The 19,175-nt window shown below is 40.7% G+C and overlaps 1 protein-coding gene across 2 annotated transcripts; it reads right to left on the bottom strand.

The window, feature by feature from the left end:
- Nucleotides 1-56: 56 nt before the first annotated feature.
- On the bottom strand, nt 57-18,233 carry itchb (itchy E3 ubiquitin protein ligase b). Of its 2 annotated transcripts, none has more exons than XM_072449554.1 (24): nt 18,073-18,233; nt 12,392-12,486; nt 12,168-12,309; nt 9,072-9,196; nt 8,803-8,937; nt 8,240-8,288; nt 7,973-8,148; nt 7,633-7,882; nt 7,273-7,368; nt 6,972-7,146; nt 6,842-6,899; nt 5,540-5,624; nt 5,324-5,452; nt 4,833-4,905; nt 4,640-4,711; nt 4,470-4,558; nt 4,235-4,394; nt 4,022-4,155; nt 3,774-3,914; nt 3,527-3,647; nt 3,321-3,425; nt 3,075-3,171; nt 2,920-2,992; nt 57-2,151 (listed from the first exon to the last, which is right to left on the bottom strand). In XM_072449554.1, the coding sequence occupies exons 2-24, from the start codon at nt 12,462-12,464 to the stop codon at nt 2,052-2,054; spliced, it is 2,658 nt and encodes an 885-aa protein (XP_072305655.1). In that variant the 5' UTR covers nt 12,465-12,486; nt 18,073-18,233; the 3' UTR covers nt 57-2,051. The 2 variants fall into 2 exon arrangements, with proteins under 2 accessions (XP_072305655.1, XP_072305656.1); XM_072449555.1 differs by having other exon boundaries at nt 6,972-7,134.
- Between the last annotated feature and the right edge of the window lie 942 nt (nt 18,234-19,175).

Here is a 19,175-nt window from a genome sequence, read left to right as displayed (position 1 = left end):
CAAATTCTACCAAAATGCAATGAATAAACCCATGACAGTAATCAAGTATTCAGAAGTATTCACTTAATATATTTATGTGACATTTTATATTGAACACATCTGTGAAATGAACAGGGAAAAGAAAAAATAGTCATCATAAACCTCTTATTAAAACTTTTTTTTTACAAAAGAAAATCTGTTATTGACACCATTTACAGTGTTTCATGTACAGGAGAGTGACAGTGGTTTGGAAAAATCAAAAAATCCTATTTACAGAATTGCTTAATAACTATGTCCCTGGGATTTGAAGATCGACCCAGTTTAAGATCAATACAACACAGAAGTGAAAATGTAGGCATTAGTCTATAACAGTGGTACATTCATTAGGTTTTCTTTAATGAGCCGGTTGTTTTTAATGTCACATCAACAAACAGGTTTTCTTTTTAAGTTGTCCACACTGCTGGAGTTTCATATAAACACAACAAACCATCTTTTCACTCAAGGATCATGAAAAAGTCAACTCCTGACATCAGTTTAAGGCTGGTTAACCTTATAATACAATAAATAACACCTCCAGATGAATACTTGGGCTTGATTTTGCTCCATGTCATCATAGACCATGAGTGATGGCCCCACAAAGCTACCACAGGTTACAACATCATCTGTAAATAGACTGGAATGGCACAAGACTGTTGTATTTAGACTATATTTTGGTACATGATTCTACAGCCCTACTTAATACATTGACATCAATTTTCTTCAGAAAGAAAGTTTATTGAGCTCAGGCCCAAATTTCATATGAACTGCAAAAATAACTTGGTTCTATGGACAAGTCCGCTAATGTTGAGTGTTAAGTAATGAGGCCAATTCTCTTATGATTGCATATTTATTTATTTATTATTCAGATGGTATTGCAACTTATTTACCCGACTTTCCATTTGGCAAAACGAGCAGACGACTCACACTTTCAATACTAACCCCGTTCGTTTTCATGATCCTTGTGTGAACATTTACACGTCTTCCGCTTTTCAATTGTCTTCCATGATTAGTTTTCAAACAACATCACTTCATTAAGGTGAGATGAATATTAAAATACACTATTCTCCCAAACCATATTCCCAATCCTAGAAATCAGTATCGGCGCACAACTCTGTCCCTATAAAACTAGGGTCAGTTTAAGTCTATAAATAAGTGAAGCTTACAACACTTTTTCACAATCAAGATGTGATTCACAGATTAAATACTATCGAACCAGGAACACAGGACCCTTCCTCCATTCATCTGTTATGCTATTGTCTCCCGTTCATGTCAAGCACCAAAATGATTAAGTCATTTTTTGTGTGAAGTGTAGAGGATTAGATTAGTGTCATTTACATTTCTGAGCAGCACACTGGAGCAATGTTAAGGACGATGTCTTTGACCAGATCTAAAGAGTTCATTTGGTTAAAAAAAAAATGGCAGAAGTTACAAACACAAAGGAGATTTTCTTTTCATTGGTTTAACGTTGAAAACAGAAAACTGGGACCTTCAGCGAATATTGAGTTTAGTCTTCTTGGCCATATCTGTATTCACATTTTGGTGAGAGTGACGTGGCAGTTATAACACACCAAAGTACTCGCACAAAGTACCACAGATGCAGCACATTGGGGGAGTTGGATTTGGACATCGATCTTGTAGTTAGCAGTTCATCATTCATGCTCGTTCATACTGTCAATTCAACATCTTTCTGGGAAATAAAGCTTACAACCAAAAGTTGGTGTAAAATTAAAATCCTCATTAATAAAGCGCAACTGTATTTTGCCTGAAAATTCATTAGTATGCATTATTAGCTAAGTGAGATTTGAGGGTGAGGTTTGGGTCTCATGCATATTTTGGTGCTCGTTCGGAGAGACGGGAGAATCTTCTGTGTTTTTGGTTTCAATAATAAAAGTATTTTCTGGTACCATTCAGGCACTGGAGGCCCGCTGAAGCACAGTGCGTAAGGGTAAAGACCACAGTTCAACAGCCGCTGGACTCGCTGTTGTCCCACACGAGACAATCCCTGATTTAAACACCAGTTTAGGCCTCGCAGTTTACTCTTGTCCGAAACCTTCCGTCTCCTCAATGGCGAACAACAGCTTCTCCTTGAGCTGCTCGAAACTCTTGTACGGAGGCAGGTCCAGTCTGTTGAAGCTACAGGAGACAAGGGCGAACAATTTCAAAGACGGCACTAGAAACACATTTTCTATTTTATTGTAACTTGGAGACATAAGACATGGAGCATTTACACGCACCGAACGTTACAAGATTTTGACAGATTGTACTGAAGGATTTGTTGATATTTAATTCCTGATGGAGCCAAAGTTTAAACTCCGGACAATTAATGCATTTTAACAAACATTTTCAATCAGATCTAGTTTATTGAAATACTAAATAAGATGTCCAATATGCCCTCTGTAAATGTTTTTGTATAATATGTGAACAAAATGAAGGAAGAAACTTAAACATGGCTCTATTAATTCTTCAGATTTATTTGTCCCAAATATGTGCAATTTTGGCAATTTATACACATAAAACACCCAATCGTTAAAATGATATTAGATGGAAAAACTAGGTAAGTAAACAACAGGATTGATGTCTCTAACTTGGCAGGAAGAGTATAACAGACTAGGGATTTGTGCTGATGTAATGCCAAAAGCATCTCATATCTGACAAGCTGTTGTAGTTGTTATTATAGAGTTTACAATTATAATGTATAAAAGAAAAAAAAATAACAACATCCAAAACAAGTGACATGTCACCAAGACCAAGTCACTTTTAAGCTTGACATTTATCAAAACATGTCAAGATAATTAGAATCCCTTATAAAATGTCTGCTAAAGGGAAAAGTTACATATCTGCCAAGTTTGAAGACAAAATGAACATTACCAAACTAACACAAAATGGGTTGAGATCACTCACCACGTGTGACTCCTGGGAAGCCAGTTCTCTTTTCCAACCTTTTCAATACAGAATTTCTGAGGACCATTACTCCCTAGAAAAAAAAAACCCAAAACAAGCAATTAGTCACCAAGCAACATTATTAAAAACAGAAGTCAATCAGTAGCAGAAGTTACCCATGAGGTCAGCGAACCCTCCCACAGGCAGGCGACAAGTTCCAGTCACAAACTGAAGAAGCCTCATTCTCTTCTCATTGTCCATCTCTTTCATAAACTACAAATAAAAACAGTGTAATGGTTTATTATTTATCGTCCATTATTATTGGTATATTCAGTCACAACACAGAACAAGTCACAGTAAAAAGTACGAGACACAGCGCCATAGTTACGTATAATTAAATAAAACTGCGATTGCTGCCTGACCTGCCAGAACCAGACGATCTGTTTGCTGCTGCGGGCGTAATGTCTGTAGATCGTGTTCCTCTGCCAGTCTCCCAGATCGATCTCCTGCATCCCACACAGCATTACCTACGCAAAGTGGAAGCATATTTAGTGAGACATCTTTCAGAACAGAATCTCAATCGCATCTTTCAGAACAGAATCTCAATCGCATCTTTCGTCGGCCGTACCTCCAGCTCTTTGGCATCAAAATACTGGAGGTACTGCTGCGGGAGGACCTCGTTGAAACCTTCGAAGAATGACTGGGTCTGCTCCTCCACGCCTCTGGACATCCTCCACTCCGCCACCAACCTGTGACGAGACCAAACACATTCACGGATGATTTACAAGAACATGGTCTGTAAAGTCACTGCAATATTAGCACACTCGACACGTAGACACTTTAAAACATGACTAAAGATGTAAAAAAACAAACACCTGACATATTCCTCTTTGTTTTCCTCTGTGACTAGGATGTCTCCTCCTCCAGATTTGAGTTCATGAGTCGTGATCTCTCCAAGAATCTCTTTGTCAACAGAGAAGAACATCTCCAGGCCGCACTCCTCGATGTCGTTGTCCCTGATAAAGAGCAGACGACAAAAATCAATACATTTAATGGGATTTCTGTGGGGGAAGAAAAGACTAAACGGAAGACAAGTGGGCCGTTTTGTGGAAGGCTCACTCACTTGATCCATATTAGAGAGTTGTAGAACTCAGGATCTATGGACTCTAAGTCTTTGAGTGTCAAAGGCTTGTTCAGGATGCGTTTGTAAAAAGGCAGCGAGAAACCAGTATCAATGAACTTTCCATGGAAAAGAGCCTAGAGAACAAACACACAAAAGAAAAAGTGAAATAGTTGTCGTTTTTAAATGTAATCATGGTAAAATAACAGTACAAACCATAGCAATAAAGCGTCCAATGAATTTGAAGTACTTGAGGTGGTCAGGGTTGATGTAGGAAGCAGGGTTGATCTGAAGACAGTAGTTTTCTTTGCCAGCGTATTCAAACAGGCAGTACATGGGGTTCAGCACCTCGTGGGACAGAAGGAAGAACCACTCCCTGAGGAAAAACACATCATTATTATGTCATTTTTTTAGTACCACAGTTTAAACATTGATTTGAAAATGTGCTTGCCTGGCGACTCCTCCATAGTCGAGGCCTTCTTCACCAGGAAAGATGATCCACAGTCTTCTCCGCAGATCCTGAGAGTTGAAGCTCATTATCTAGAGGGGAATTGAACTTTTATTATACTCGGATGTACAATGAATTCACAAAAGTGTAAAAGGGAAAGCGATTGTAATTACCTGCTGGAAGGAATCCTCAAACAATGTTTTTCTGCTCACAGTGATTTTTATGTGTTGAGACATTGACAGTTGCTACAAAGAGAAAGTAGTAAATTAGATGATCAGAGTGGGAAAACAGAGAAACCAAACGGTTTAGTTTGTTCATAGAAGCAGAAGAATTCATTCATATAATATTATGTTGAGTAACACATACCTGGCACCAGGCTCTGAAGCACTGCACTTTGGCTTTGAAGTCTCTGACATATGTGATCTGAGGTCCATTTTCACTGTTGACATATAAAAGCTACATAAGTATATATATATATATTGTGTGAATAAAAAGCACATTAAGTTACTTTAACTTTTTCGATGAACAATTGTACTTTCATATACCCATCATTATCCTCATAGTAATTTTTGAGTCCATTTACAATGTACAAGTAACATTTTAGGTAATAAATGAGGTAATATTTCAAGAATTACACTATAAAAAGGACAGGCGTACTAAACAAATACATCATTCATATTGTATTTTCCTACTATTATGCAAATGACTTGTACATTAGTCATAATGGTTTACAACGTCAGGCAGTCCAGTAACAGAAAAGGAACTCGCAGTGACTCACTGCAGGTTACGGTTAAGTTACTTCGTGCAAACAAACATGACCAGCTACGATCACATAAAGTAAAGAGTGAAGTACATACAGTGAAGACTTTCCAGTTCGTGGATCAATGTAGGTGGTTGTTCTTCTGTTGTGGTCCACAAAGTATGGAATACCATCTACAGTGAATCTCATCTCCCACCCCTCCGGAAGCGGCTTCTCATTCAACAACCTAACAACAAAAACACAATTATTATTCAGTAAGTGTGACTTCGTTTGAGGATGGATGGAGGGTTGAGTAAACTAATATTTCACTAACCCCTGAGTTCGAGGATCCTCCCATTGTGTGGAGCGAGTAGGATGATGAACAAAATACACTCTGCCATTGGAGTCTGTTCTCTTTTCTAGAAAACAAGTGGAACGCAGAAACATCAGATAGGAAAATATCTCTTTGCTAAGGCTTCATTATTTTAAGTCAAATTAAAAAATAATATTACAACCAGGCTTACAGGGTTGTAAAAGTAACATGTGGTATGTTAACTCATTTAGAAGCAATGAACATGTTTCTTAAGTCTTAAAGGTCCCATAACATGCAAAATCGACTTTTCAGAGCTTTTAACCTTCTTACATTACTATTTGTGCTTCATATATGTACCCAGAGTGTTTTTTTGATTGATTCCCGCAGTGTTTAGCTATATTACAGACTATCTCCTTTCCTCGAATCTCCAAACTGACGGGCGGTGGGGCAAGACCGCGTCATAAGGGCAAGCACGCGTCATTAACCCCCCTCTCCACCCCCCCTCCCCCTCCCCCTCCCGCCTCCCGCCTGCCGCCCTCTTCCCCCCGGCTCCGCGCTGCTGTCTCCCCACAAGCCCATTACGGAGTTTTTCTGCTTCGATTTACGACGAAACACGGCTCAAAGAGGCCCAAAATTTCATTAATGATATCGCACTCTTTACTATTATCACAATGGTGAAGGTTGATGTGGCAGCTGCGGGAAAATAAACGGAGAGAAGTTCTATTCGATACCGAAAAACCAGGAAATAAGAGCGCGATGGACATAAGACTTATATATATATATATATATCTGTTCTGCGCACGCTGTAGAATAAACACCAGATTTATTTCGGCTCAAAGTAATGTTGATCTGAAGTTCTATCGTTTCTCACTCATTCGCGCGGCTGGAGCGGCGCAGCGCGGAGCAGACAGCTGTGGGGCTACGTCACGGGTGGGCGGGGCACACATGCGTTCTGAGACTACGTCACGGGTTGGGCGGGGCACACATGCGCTCTGAGACTACGTCACGGGTTGGGCGGGGGAGAGCCAGATCGCTCTTCACAAGGGTGGGGGCGAATATCAAACCAAGCCGTCTGCATTTCCGGGTTGGTGAGGGGGTCCAAGGTCTGGGTGATATTTCTTAACTATTATGTTAAGGGTGTTGCACAACCCTTATTATTATCAATTATACACTTAGGATAGACTACAAAACGTGAAAAAAAGCATGTTATGGCACCTTTAAGAGTAGACAGAAGTACAGTGGAATGTTAGTGGCAATGGTAATGTACACTGTGGCGCAAGGGTCGAATACAGAGAAAGAGGGAATAATTTGGAGAGAACATACCCCATCCAGGTGGCAGAGGACCAAGAGGATCAAACTCCTGAGAGGCTGGATCTTGTGTCTGGAGCAGAGAACATGCTCAGCTTTACATAAGAACAAGCCCAATGTGTGCAGAAAGACGTGAGTGTCTTACCCCGAGCATGAACCTTTGGTTAAACTGCTGCATGGCTCCCTGCAGCTGGCTGCGCTGCTGCTGCCACTGCTCATAGTTGCGCACGGTCTCCATAGTGGGCCTTTGCCATGTAGTGGTTCTGGATATGTGATCCACAAAGTACACTCGGCCCATGGGGTCCAGTCTGCGCTCCCAGCTTCACAAAAGATACCAGAGAAATGTTGATGAGTCCACAATCGTTAGGCACAAACCCAAGAAAGACAGACAGAGATTAGATACTTCCAACAAAGTCTTTAAGAACGGAAGTTGAAAAGATTTTTACCCAGGTGGCAGCGGTTCAGGGCGTTCCCACGAAGTTCTCTTCTCCACATGATCGACAAAATAAACCCTACCATTCTGATCCATCCTCTGTTCCCATCTTAAACAGAAAAAGACCATGTTATGATCAGGCAGAATACAATGTGCTTATTTAGACAATAGCTGTTCATGAACATTTATTTGAAGCTCCCTTTTACTCGAGAATATAACCATCATAAAGGAGCTTGCACACAACTCATTACAGAAAGCTACGGTTGAAGACTGAAACAATTCGCTCCAGTTTGAATGGTTAAACTGCTTTATCACTGTGTCAGGAGATCATAAAAGCCTCCTCTAACAATAACCTTCTTGAGTGAACATTTACCCCGGAGGGAGTGGTCCGGTGTTGATGGCAGGTACTCTTGGATTAACTGCGGGGGTGACGGTGCTGGTGGGCGGTCGGGGGGCTGTAGAACCTGGAGTGGAGGAGGCGGCAGTGGAGGTCCTCTCTGGAGCAGGGGATGGACTGGACTCTGGCGCTGTGGACCCGGCAGAGGCTGGAGTTCGAACCGGAGTATCAGAGCCAGACTGACCATTACTGCTCTCAGCAGACGAGGGGCCGTTAGAAGATAATGCTGAAAAGGCAATTTATTAAAACAAGATTCCAGGTACGCACATGTGGCCACTAAATGATGATAACTGCATTCTAAAGGGCTTCAACATACCTGGTGATGATGTAGGTCTTCGAGGCGTAGGAGGGGGAGGTCTGGAAGGCCTGGGGGGTCTCAGTGGTCTAGTACTTGGCGAGGGAGAACCTGTGCTGTTGGTCAGCCTCCTTCCTCCCGGTGAAGCAGACCTGTGCTCTAAACCGTCTACAGATGGAGAGTTGTCCCGACTACGTCTAGAGGAGCAGAGGAGCAGAGAAATGAATACTACAAAAGTAAAAGACATGAAATTTAATGACATAACAAAAAATATAACAAGAAAAAAACCGTATGACAGGATCTCCATTCGGTTGATTTGACTCCCCGTTTGTTGTACCTGAATAAAATAAATTAATATATGCCATTAGGTCACAAGTAAAGTAAGTTTACAAACTCAATCTCAAAACTAAACTAACATTTATAAAGATCTTTTAAGGAAAACAAAAAATATAACTAATTTAACACACAATGCGATGTGTGTGTGCGTTTGCGTGCACACACACGCGCACGCACGCACGCACGCACACACTATTGTTTACCATAATAAACCTTATATGATAATCTCAATAAGCCCATTTCTAGATGACCGATTATTATCTACAGCCATAGATATATTAATTATTATTTTAAATAAATGTATCTACATCTCTTTTTTCCATCAAGTGCAAATAAAGATGCTCAACATAAACACTGAGCCTTATATTTCAATTTATTTATCTATTTACTCTACACATAAAAGTATAAAAAGCTCAAACTAAGTATGAAAAGCTCATACTTTTCAGCTGTTTTTCATAATTAGAAAATATCCTGCAGTCATTTAGAAAATGTCGAATAGAAAGTGTTGAACGGACTGTGTTGAGCAGCTTCTGCGTTGGCGAACATCTCCGGGTCGACAGTCATTCCGTCCAGACAAACGGACAGGTCTCCCACCACATCAGTCTGCTCCTGGTCTGTGCACAGCTGTAACGTCTGCACCACCTCCGTGACTGCGGAAACACACGTCATCATTATGAGACACATCGTGACGCTCCTCAAGATCATGCTCTGCCCACAGCCGAGGTCTGAGCACCAAAATATATACTTATTCAATAAAGCTCTTCTAATGCTTCTCCACACTCACTTTTCATGTCATTCTTCTTGAGGGTTTCACTGACGTCCAGTGTGGCCATGCCCAGTAACACGTCTGACTTCAGGGTCTGGTGACTCCATACGCGGAAGACCAATTTGCTGAATGGGGTCACAATCCTGTCCAACAAAACATACACTTGTCAGTCTCATCACATGATCTATTCAAAGGTTCAATCAAATGTAATAATAATAATAATAATAATAATAATAATAATAATAATAACTTTTATTTATATAGCGCTTTTCAGTGACCCAAAGACGCTGAACATAATAAAAAAGGGGGGGGTATTTACAGACAGGGGGGGACAACACGTACAATACACATTAATATACAGATAAAATGAACAAGACAGAAGAAGTAGAGAGAAAAAGATGGGGATGTAACAGGGGGTAGAAGAGTAGGCAATGGGGTAAAGGAGGCTAGGGGTAGGGAGGTCATAGGCTTGGGTGAAGAGGTATGTTTTTAGGCGGGATTTGAATGTTGTGAGTGAGGGAGAGTGGCGGACAGGTTGGGGGAGGGAGTTCCAGAGTCGGGGTGCTGTTCGGGAGAATGCTCTGTCGCCAAAAGTTTTGAGTCGGGATGTTGGTGCAGCCAGGGTGAGAGAGGAGGAGGATCGGAGAGCTCGGGAGGGGCGGTGGGGGATGAGGAGGTCAGACAGGTAGGGGGGGGGCAAGGTGGTGAAGAGCTTTGAAGGTGAGGAGGAGTATTTTAAAGTTTATGCGCTGCTTGATGGGGAGCCAATGGAGAGAGCGGAGAACGGGAGTGATGTGATCACGGGACCGGGTGTGGGTGAGGAGGCGGGCAGCGGAGTTTTGGACCATTTGGAGTCTATGGAGGGAATGGGAGGAGATGCCAGTGAGGAGGGAGTTGCAGTAGTCGAGGCGGGAGGAGATGAAGGCATGGATGAGGGATTCAGCAGCGGAATGTACATATTGTCAACACACCATGACTGAATGTAGAGCTCCAAAGGAATAAACTTTCTACACCAACAAATGGAGGCGATGACTCAAACGGGAATTTGAACTAAATGTGGATCTAAAGCTATTTAGGGACAGCAGGCATGTGTGTTCTCCCATTACGTCCAATAGTAAACACTGCTTATATAATGAGATGAGTGTCCCCCTGGGTGCAGCAGAAACTATAGATCACAGCTATTTTTAGAAGGCCAGTGTGTACAAGCGGTTAGAATTACACATACTTTACACACATGCAGCAAATGTGAGAAAATGATGTTCAGGAATCAAAAATCATTCTACCTGAAGTCAGTCCTTAAAATATGCATATAATGTTTGGGCAATTTGTGGGCAATATGGACATATATTCATGTTATTATCTTTTTCAATTTGCACAATGGTGATATAGAGATGATACTTACTAGCAAATGGGTTGAAACATGCCAATAAAAACAATTAGCAAAACAGGAATGACCACAACATGAACCACAAAAGTGCAGATCACCTTATAGATAATGTACTCAATATTCTAATTATCACTAGAATAATTTTGCGATATTATCTATTACTTGATATATCTCCAAACTCCACAGTTGAAATGGCATGTGTAGAGATGTCCACATTGACCAAGGGGGAATAACGCTGATTGGAGAGGACAGTGTGGGCCGTTGAGAGAATCAGAGGGGACTGGAATAACTTGAGAATGTCTTTTAAGGGTAATTACGCACACAACATGTGGTGCTGCTGAATAGTTAGCTTGAACAAAGGCAACACCAAAAGAGGGCCGTCTAGAAACGCAGAATTAAACTTTGGTTCCCCTCTTAGTCTTTCTGACAGCATGGAATGATTTTGTCATAATTAATTCATGATCATTTCAGCGAGACTTGAGAGTTTCAATCTGTTGTTGTGATACAGAAAAAAAAAAAGAAAGGACACATGAGAATTTCAGAACTGTTAGATAACACGGCATGCATTAGGGGTTGACCAAAAGAAAACAGTCTTGGTTATGCCGTTTGCTTTAGACTACACCAAACACCATAATAGTGTTTGCATAGCACTCAACTTGTGGACAGCAAATAGCATTATCACAGTGTGTCCATCTTTGATTACAAGTTTCAGGGAACAAGGCTATAATTTCAGTGGCTGTCAAAGCCTTTGTCTAAGAGAAGATGCTCTGAAGTAATAGCAGTGTCAGTGTGATCGAGTGAGAATACAAGTGACAGACGGTACATATGGATGAGCAGCATAGGATTAGCAGGGCTGAACATAATGGGAAAAAATCTGCAACTACAACTGCAACTCATCTTATACTTATTCAAACAAAGGGTTAATATATGTCCTTTTTAGTTCAATGTATTTAAGGGGAAACTCATCATGTTTCATCAGTGAGAGGTCAGGCGCAGTGACTGCTCTTCTAAAAGAAAAGTGAAAGAAAACCCTTTAACAACATGCCTATCCTGCTACACAGGTTTCAGGTTACTTTCCAATAGTACTGATCAGGAAGTTCAGGTTCAGTGGAAAACACTTTAATAAAACCAATTAAACAGAATAGAAAATTTGGATGAGTTCGCATTTCGCACCCATGAATATGGAATAAATGAATGAAAAACCCATTGTGGAGCGACAGTGATCTGGGAAAGCGTGATCAAGACTAATGCATTATAAGCTGTGTTCATGTTCTGAAATTGGATTATGTCATAATGTCAGTTGGTGGGCAAGAGCTTATGTACCATATATCCGTTTTTGAAAGATATGTTCAAATTAGAAACCATTCTTAACCAACCATGCCTTTGGAGTTGAATAATGGCATTATGGCTGTGGCTATAGTGAAAACATTTTTCACCAATATTTATTTACGCTGACAGTTTTTGTTTAATCTGGATAGGACCAGTCATTACAGAGATACGACCCATAAACCAGGTCAACACTCTGCGATCTGACAGTTAAGCTGCAAATGTATGACCTGCACTCCAGTTCAGTTTTTAACTATAGGGACATGTTGTGCGGTCACGTAAACATAACTAACATAACGGGACAGGACAAGGTGAAATGAGGATGAGACTGTCGGAAGGGCATTGTAACAAACCACTATCCACTCGACCACCGCAGCACGTGTTGGCAGTATCGAACTTACACAGTGAGTGGGTGCTTCCATTTGGGGCTGTGCGTGTTGGTGCATTTCTCCGTCTTCTTAGACTGTCCATCCACCGTCACCTCCACGTACGGACTGGGCCCAAACCAGTTCTTCTTGTTTTCCTTTAGTTTAGCTGACAACACTGAAAGATGCATAAGAAAATGACTAATGACCCTATACTGACTTATGAATTGAATGGCTATAACAAGGTGTTGCTTTGTTACCAATGATTTGTAGTTGTGCTTTCAGAGGGTAGCCATTGGATGTCCCTGGTGGTCTGGTGGTTCCCCCGGCCATGACATAGGGCTGGAGTACTAATCTGTAAAACAAAGTACATAATATATGATTTATTTGAAAATAAAGAAATGGGGCAAGCATCTACTAGTTTATATGGTGGAAGACAGCTGGAAGAGAGATTACAAAAAGTATCCAGGCCCAATTTCAAGGAGAAGACGGACTCGCGTTACTTCTCATCACTTTTTTTACAGTGGGTCCACAACGTCACACACACACTGCTTTCTGTGCGGCGCTGACTCATTCGTACCACTGCGGGCCGTATTTTACCCCCCGAGGTAGCGTTAACGTCAGCCTTTGTGAGGGGCCGGGGCGCTCTTTTTCTACCTTCCCGACCTTAACGCTAGTGTAAAGAGGCGGGACTTGGCCGCTGGAGGCTGGAGTGGGATGGTGCAAGTTCATATACTTATTTGATTCCATACACATGTTTAATTTTATGTTTTTCAATTTGTTCCCAAAATCAAATATTGAAATGCAACCTCGGGACATTGTTTCTTTATTTAATTCGGCAGAGCTGTCGTCAACTAGGCTCTGATTGGCTGAACCATTGGTGGTGAAACTTACACGTAAAACACCTTCTTATTCTCATAACTGTAATGCTGAAAGTCTTTTTTGAGTGACAAGACCAGCCATAGTGCCACGCATGCGTGCTCGCTCTTTTCCCCCTCTCTCCCGCTCTGTTGCATGTCCGCGCTTCACCCGTATCGTTTCTCTGTGAATATGTGACCGATTGTAGTAAAACACAAAGCATTTAACAGAGAACACATCTGCAAAGTCCCCACTGTCTCCTCTCTCCAGTCTCTGTGTGTATGTGAGCTGGTTTATCTGCTTCCTGCACATCTTCAATTCAACTTATTTTTGTAATGCCCAAAATCACAACAACGGTTGCCTCTGAGGGCCAGAGTAAAAAACTTAAGCAATTAAGCAATGTCTGTGATGAACATCTGACATATTAGAGAAAGTGGATCACCAGAAAAACTGTTCGAGAAACTCTGGGTTAAACGATATCAACTGTCTATCAGCTGTCTGTGATAATGCTCTCCATAGCAACGGCGTGGAAACAGTTGTTGGGGCTCACAGGGGGCTTCAGTATGAATGCCAGAGGCGAAACAACCATCTTGGTTCTTGTTCTTGCAGCCCTTGATAAACGATCAAACTTCTTGCTGAATTGGACTTTACGCACCTTTACGCAAAGCTGGACCAGTATTACACACTATTACACACTGACTATGACAAGGATTTTGGGTGAATGTGAAGTTTACGTGAGTGGGAGGATTTTTATTGTATTCGTTGTTCTATAACTTGTAATCTGTGTTATTAATGCCCTTCAATGCCATTTTATTATGATTATCTCGTCCATATAGTGTACTAGTTTTTTTAGTTGCAAAAATTCTGGCCATTCACAGAATGCACCACACCACGCCCTCAAGTTGCTTTACTCCACCTCATATATTTTTGGCATAATCACGCCTCTTTTTTTAGAATTCCACTCCCTGCACTGTCATCAATTGCGCCGAATACCAAATACGGCCCTGCTTTTATGTTTCATTGTCTTCAAAGCTCATGGGATCAAAGCGGAAAGGAATCGAATGTGTGGAAGTCAATGAGCGGAAGTCAAATGAGCGTCAGTAGCAGACGTAGTTCAAAAGTTAGATTTAAATAGGGGAGTGTAGCGTCCAGTCGAATAGAGGCCAGAACTGATGGTTAAATTAGTTTTTATCGTTTACATTCTATGTCATTCAACCAACGTCAGAGCAAAAAAAAAAAGTATTATTGATGACAATCAGTTTAAGATAAGATAAGCCCTTTATTTGTCCCACAATGGGGAAATTCCATTGTTGCAACACAATGTAGGTACATAAGTAAACAACAAAGAACAGATAACTTATAAAAAACTTTAAAAAACACTCATAATAGAAAAGCTCTTATAAAAACACTTATTAAAAAAACTTATATTCTTAATAAAAAGTAAAAAATAATAATAATAACAATAGCAACACTCTTATTTACAGCAGAATATTGCACCAATATGATTTACATTATGTCAAAGTATTGCACATGAATATGACAGTATTGCACATAATTATGTCAGTATTGCACATGGGTTTGACAGTTACACATGTTCAGGACTAACAGTGATTGTTGTAGTCTGACAGCAGCAGGAAGGAAAGACCTGTGAAACGTCTCCTTCACACAGCGAGGGTGAATCAGTCTGTCACTGAAGCTGCTCTCCAGAGAGGACAGAGTGTCCTGCAGGGGGTGAGACTCATGGTCCAGCATAGATGTGAAACTAGCACCGAGTCCAGAGCGCAGCCCAGGACGGAGCTGGACTTCTTGATGACTTTGTCCAGCTTCTTCCTCTCCCTCTCTGTGATGCTGCTGCTCCAGCAGACCACACCGTACAGGAGGGCTGATGCCACCACAGAGTCGTAGAAGGTCTTCATGAGTGGCCCTGTCACTCCAAAAGAAATGAGCTACAGCCGATTCTGGCTCTTTCTGTACTGTGCGTCTGAGTCCAGTTCAATTTGTGGTTCAGATGAACACCCAGGTACTTACAGAGTCCACTCTCTCAATGTCCCTTCCACTGGTGATGCAAGTCTGTTTAGTCCAAGTAACAAGATTATTAAGATTAAGATTACTTTTTATAGAGATTTAGAGAGACTTATCCATGCGTTTGTCTCCAGTAGATTAGACTACTGTAACGGCCTGCTCACTGGCCTCTCCAAACGAGCTGTAAAACAGCTGCAGTACATCCAGAACGCTGCTGCTCGGGTCCTGACTAGAACCAGGAAGTATGATCACATTAGTCCTGTTCTCAGGTCTCTGCACTGGCTCCTGTGGCTCAGAAAATAGACTTTAAATCAGCTCTGCTTGTGTACAAGTCTGTCCATGGCCTAACACCCAAGTACATCTTGGACATGTTAGTGCCATATGAACCATCTCGGACTCTGAGGACCTGAGGGACCGGCCTCCTGCTGGTGCCCAGAGTCAGGACTAAACATGGGCCGGCCTCCTGCTGGTGCCAGAGTCAGGACTAAACATGGACCGGCCTCCTGCTGGTGCCAGAGTCAGGACTAAACATGGACCGGCCTCCTGCTGGTGCCAGAGTCAGGACTAAACATGGGGAATCTGCGTTTCAGTTTTATGCAGCAAAAATCTGGAACAGTCTTCCTGAAGATGTGAGACAGGCTTCTACTCTGACAATGTTCAAATCTAAGCTAAAAACAGTTTTGTTTAGCTGTGCATATGACTGAAAGGATTTTTCTTTGCATTCTTCTCTTTTATGTCTTAAATTATTTACACGTTACCCTTTTTTTATTTTATTTATTTTTTATTTTTGACATTTTAAATACTAAAATATGTATCTGGGACTATTTTGAGGTAGTACCCTACACCTTTAAATTTTAGCTTAAAAATAGCACCTTTTAAATTTATTCAAATTAAAAGGTCTTTCTTTAGAGAAATTCTCTACAATTCTAAAACTACTATTTAGATACGATTGCATTTGAACATGTAAATAATTTTGCTGGACACAATAGCCCCTTGCGCTGGTGTCCAAGCGCAGCTCATCGCAGGTGCCTGGGAAGAGGGTCAGAACACACGCTGGTTAGATTGTCGGTCGGCACTAAGCCTTCTGTAAAGCCCAGGAAGAGCCTGGCGCACCGACCCACTGACCAATAGCCAGGTTTTAACACTAAAGCTTTGGTCGAGTTTAGCTAATGCTAAATCTAGGGAAGGGTGGACGAGATTAGGTCCGTCGGTAAAGATACAAAGCGGCACACATCAGGTGAAGGCGTCAACGAGAGAGTCGTCGTAAAAGAAACATACGCTCAGCACAGACGTGTGTAGTTTGCAGAAAGCGCGCAGGAATGGGAACAAATCAATCTAAAAGTGATGTATCCATCCCGGAGACACCTGCCATGCTGCAATGTCAAATAAATATGGGAAGTGTCTGGAATGCCTGCCAATGTGGTCCGATCAATTTGGATTTGGCTAGGTGTTTTTTATTTAGTTCATTTTATTGTATTTCTGTTTCTGTAATATCTTTGTGATTTTAATGCATTTTTCCTGCTGTGTGAAGCACTTTGAATTGCCTTGTGTATGAAATGTGCTCTCCAAATAAACTTGCCTTGCCTAGCCTATAGGGAACAAGTCATGATTGGTCGGTTAATTGTAAACCGATAACGCTATTGATAAGGTATGTTAATCCAACAGAAATGTGTTACATTTATTAGCTGTATCAGACAAAGGTGAAAGGACTGTAAAATACCAAAAAAGAGCAGAGAACTCACTTCATACTTAAAATATATATTTTTTGCAACATTTTTTATCATAACATTCGATCTCCAAAACAACATTCACAATATTATAAATACTTTAATAATACCTGCCGACCTCTATCTTTAGCCAATAAAGAACGTATTTGTAGAGAGGACTTGAGTCTCTTTTAGAATTTTATAATAATATTTAAATTAGAAATACATTATGATTTTTACTGAGAGTCGGTCATTTTGGGGGCTCTAATCATTCTTTCATAGATTCAAATTTTGAAATCTATGCTAACAATATAAAGTATCTAAGTTAAAGACTTTTTGACGTGCAAAGGTGCTCCAATATTTGAGGCAAGACAGAACCACAAAATTCACAAAATTAAGGGCATCATTACACTGCAGAGACAAGTCTATCTGTTGTACACTGAATAATGCATATTTGCCTGGCCCTCACTTGTGATGCAGGGCAGGGGGAAGTCAGAAGCTCAGGGTAAACTTTCACTCACACTGAAGCTTTGGTCTCTGTTAAATATTCATCGCAGACTCACATGGGCAGTCTGTTTGGGATGACAGTCTTTACTCCGTATTAAACAACTCGAGATTGACTTAAACATGTTCTGAATGAGGAGCTGAACGACCAATTGTTATGATAATACTATTGCTCGTATTTCCAATCCACTAACAAATACACCGGCACTGTCTGTCATGTACACTGACAATAACAAAAAAATATATTACAAAAAATATAGGAACGTAGTCGCCACAGTGTTATCAGTTACGTAAATTGTATTATAGCACCAATCTGACAGGAGCACCACGTGATCAAACTCACTGAACGCAGTGGACAACATTCCTTTACGGAAAGCCTTCGAAATATGACGAGGACAAATGTGATGAGTTTAATGATACAGTCTTATAATGATATTAGTTAAACGTGTTCCAAAACAAACATTAAAATAATGCCACATTTACTATGCAAGTGTCAATAACCGTGAAGAATCAACAGCTAAACTACCCTTTTGGGAAATGCTAAGCTAACAGGGAGTATAAGATTACATAATTTAATCCAGTCAGGAGCAGACAGCGAGTCACACATTGGGAAAGCAGAATAAAGCTCCGGCCACATCTGAATAAGTCATGTGCAGTTTGAGCTGAGCCTGGCTGAAGTTGCGGAGTACGTGTTGAATGTGGAGCTGGGGCGCTGTGTTGACACCTTTAGACACTGCTGCGGCTAATGTTAGCAGCTAGTTTGTGTCATCATCATGGCTGGTGGGAAACCCCAAAGTGCAGCGGTGGATCGTAAACAAATAAAGATCTGATCAAGGTATTCGACTGCTTACCCGGATCTGAAGAGACGCTGGTCGCACTGCGCTACAATCCCAGCCCGGTGTCTACGGGATGTTTGGGTTTCTGTCGGGGTTTCTGTTCAAGGAACAGGAAACTTCCACCATCTTCCCCGAGTGCAGGTCACGTGATCGAAACAAGGTGGGGCGCGTGCTTTCCCCCTCGGACGCGTGATTGGTCCGACACGGAAACGAGACTGACCAATGGCCACTGATGCACGCGATTGACACATGGATCGATCGTAATGTAAATGTGGTAAATCTAGATCAATATTGATCATGATAGAGATACAGAAAAGTAGTTTCTGTTTTGTTTGTTTTTTTCCTGGCAAACAAAACTTAAACAAGAATAATGCACTTTACCATACCAAGCTTGTTTTGTATCTCTTTCTTTTAGAATTAATTTATACTCTATCCTTGCCGTTTTTGAATGTTTGTTGTATATTCTATTATATTCTATTCTATTCTTTTCAATGCAATTCTATTCAATTCTATTGAATTTATCTCAGGGGTCAATACAGTTCAATCCAATTCTATTCCATTCTATTTATCTCAGGGGTCAATAAAGTTCAATAAAAGTATTTTCTATTCTATTCTTTTCTATTCTATTCTATTCTATTTATCTCAGGGGTCAATCACGTTCAATTCTATTAAATTCTATTAAATTCATTTTACATTCAATGCAATTTTATTCAATTCAATTCTGTCCTATTCTATTCTATTTATCTCAGGGGTCAATAAAGTTCATTTAAATTATAATAAATTCTATTCTATTCTATTCTAATCTAACATACCCATTAAGTTTTCAAGCCTTTATCTCACGGGTTCATGCTTTTATTGGTCAAGTTGGCCAACGGGTGAATTTAAAAGTTCTAATCAAATCTTACTGATTGAGGCCAGCAGGAGGCGCCATCACTTGAGTTCAGACTTCAGAAGCCGCTATGATTAACATTGGTAAAAACAGACAAATATATAACTACTGATTCTGATTTCGTTGCTTTATTAAGCCCTACTAATTATGAAAAACAACAAGTATAACACGAGACACACGAGGCCTTCTCTTTTGTTTCTTTTACTTTGGAGGATGAATCAGGAAAAGT

Source organism: Eucyclogobius newberryi, unplaced genomic scaffold (genome assembly GCF_026437365.1).
Source record: "Eucyclogobius newberryi isolate DKJ021-1_F unplaced genomic scaffold, fEucNew1.0.hap1 SCAF_17, whole genome shotgun sequence".
Classification (NCBI taxonomy): Eukaryota; Metazoa; Chordata; class Actinopteri; order Gobiiformes; family Gobiidae; genus Eucyclogobius; species Eucyclogobius newberryi.
This window is presented reverse-complemented; position numbering and strand designations above follow the sequence as displayed.

Coding starts and splice junctions, on each gene's coding strand:
- itchb (XM_072449554.1), bottom strand. CDS start 12,464: ATGGCCGGGGGAACCACCAGACCACCAGGGACATCCAATGGCTACCCT. Junction 7,883..7,972: donor AAGACCTACATCATCACCAG/GTATGTTGAAGC, acceptor TTGCCTTTTCAG/CATTATCTTCTAACGGCCCC. Junction 2,152..2,919: donor CTTCCCAGGAGTCACACGTG/GTGAGTGATCTC, acceptor TGTCTCCTGTAG/CTTCAACAGACTGGACCTGC.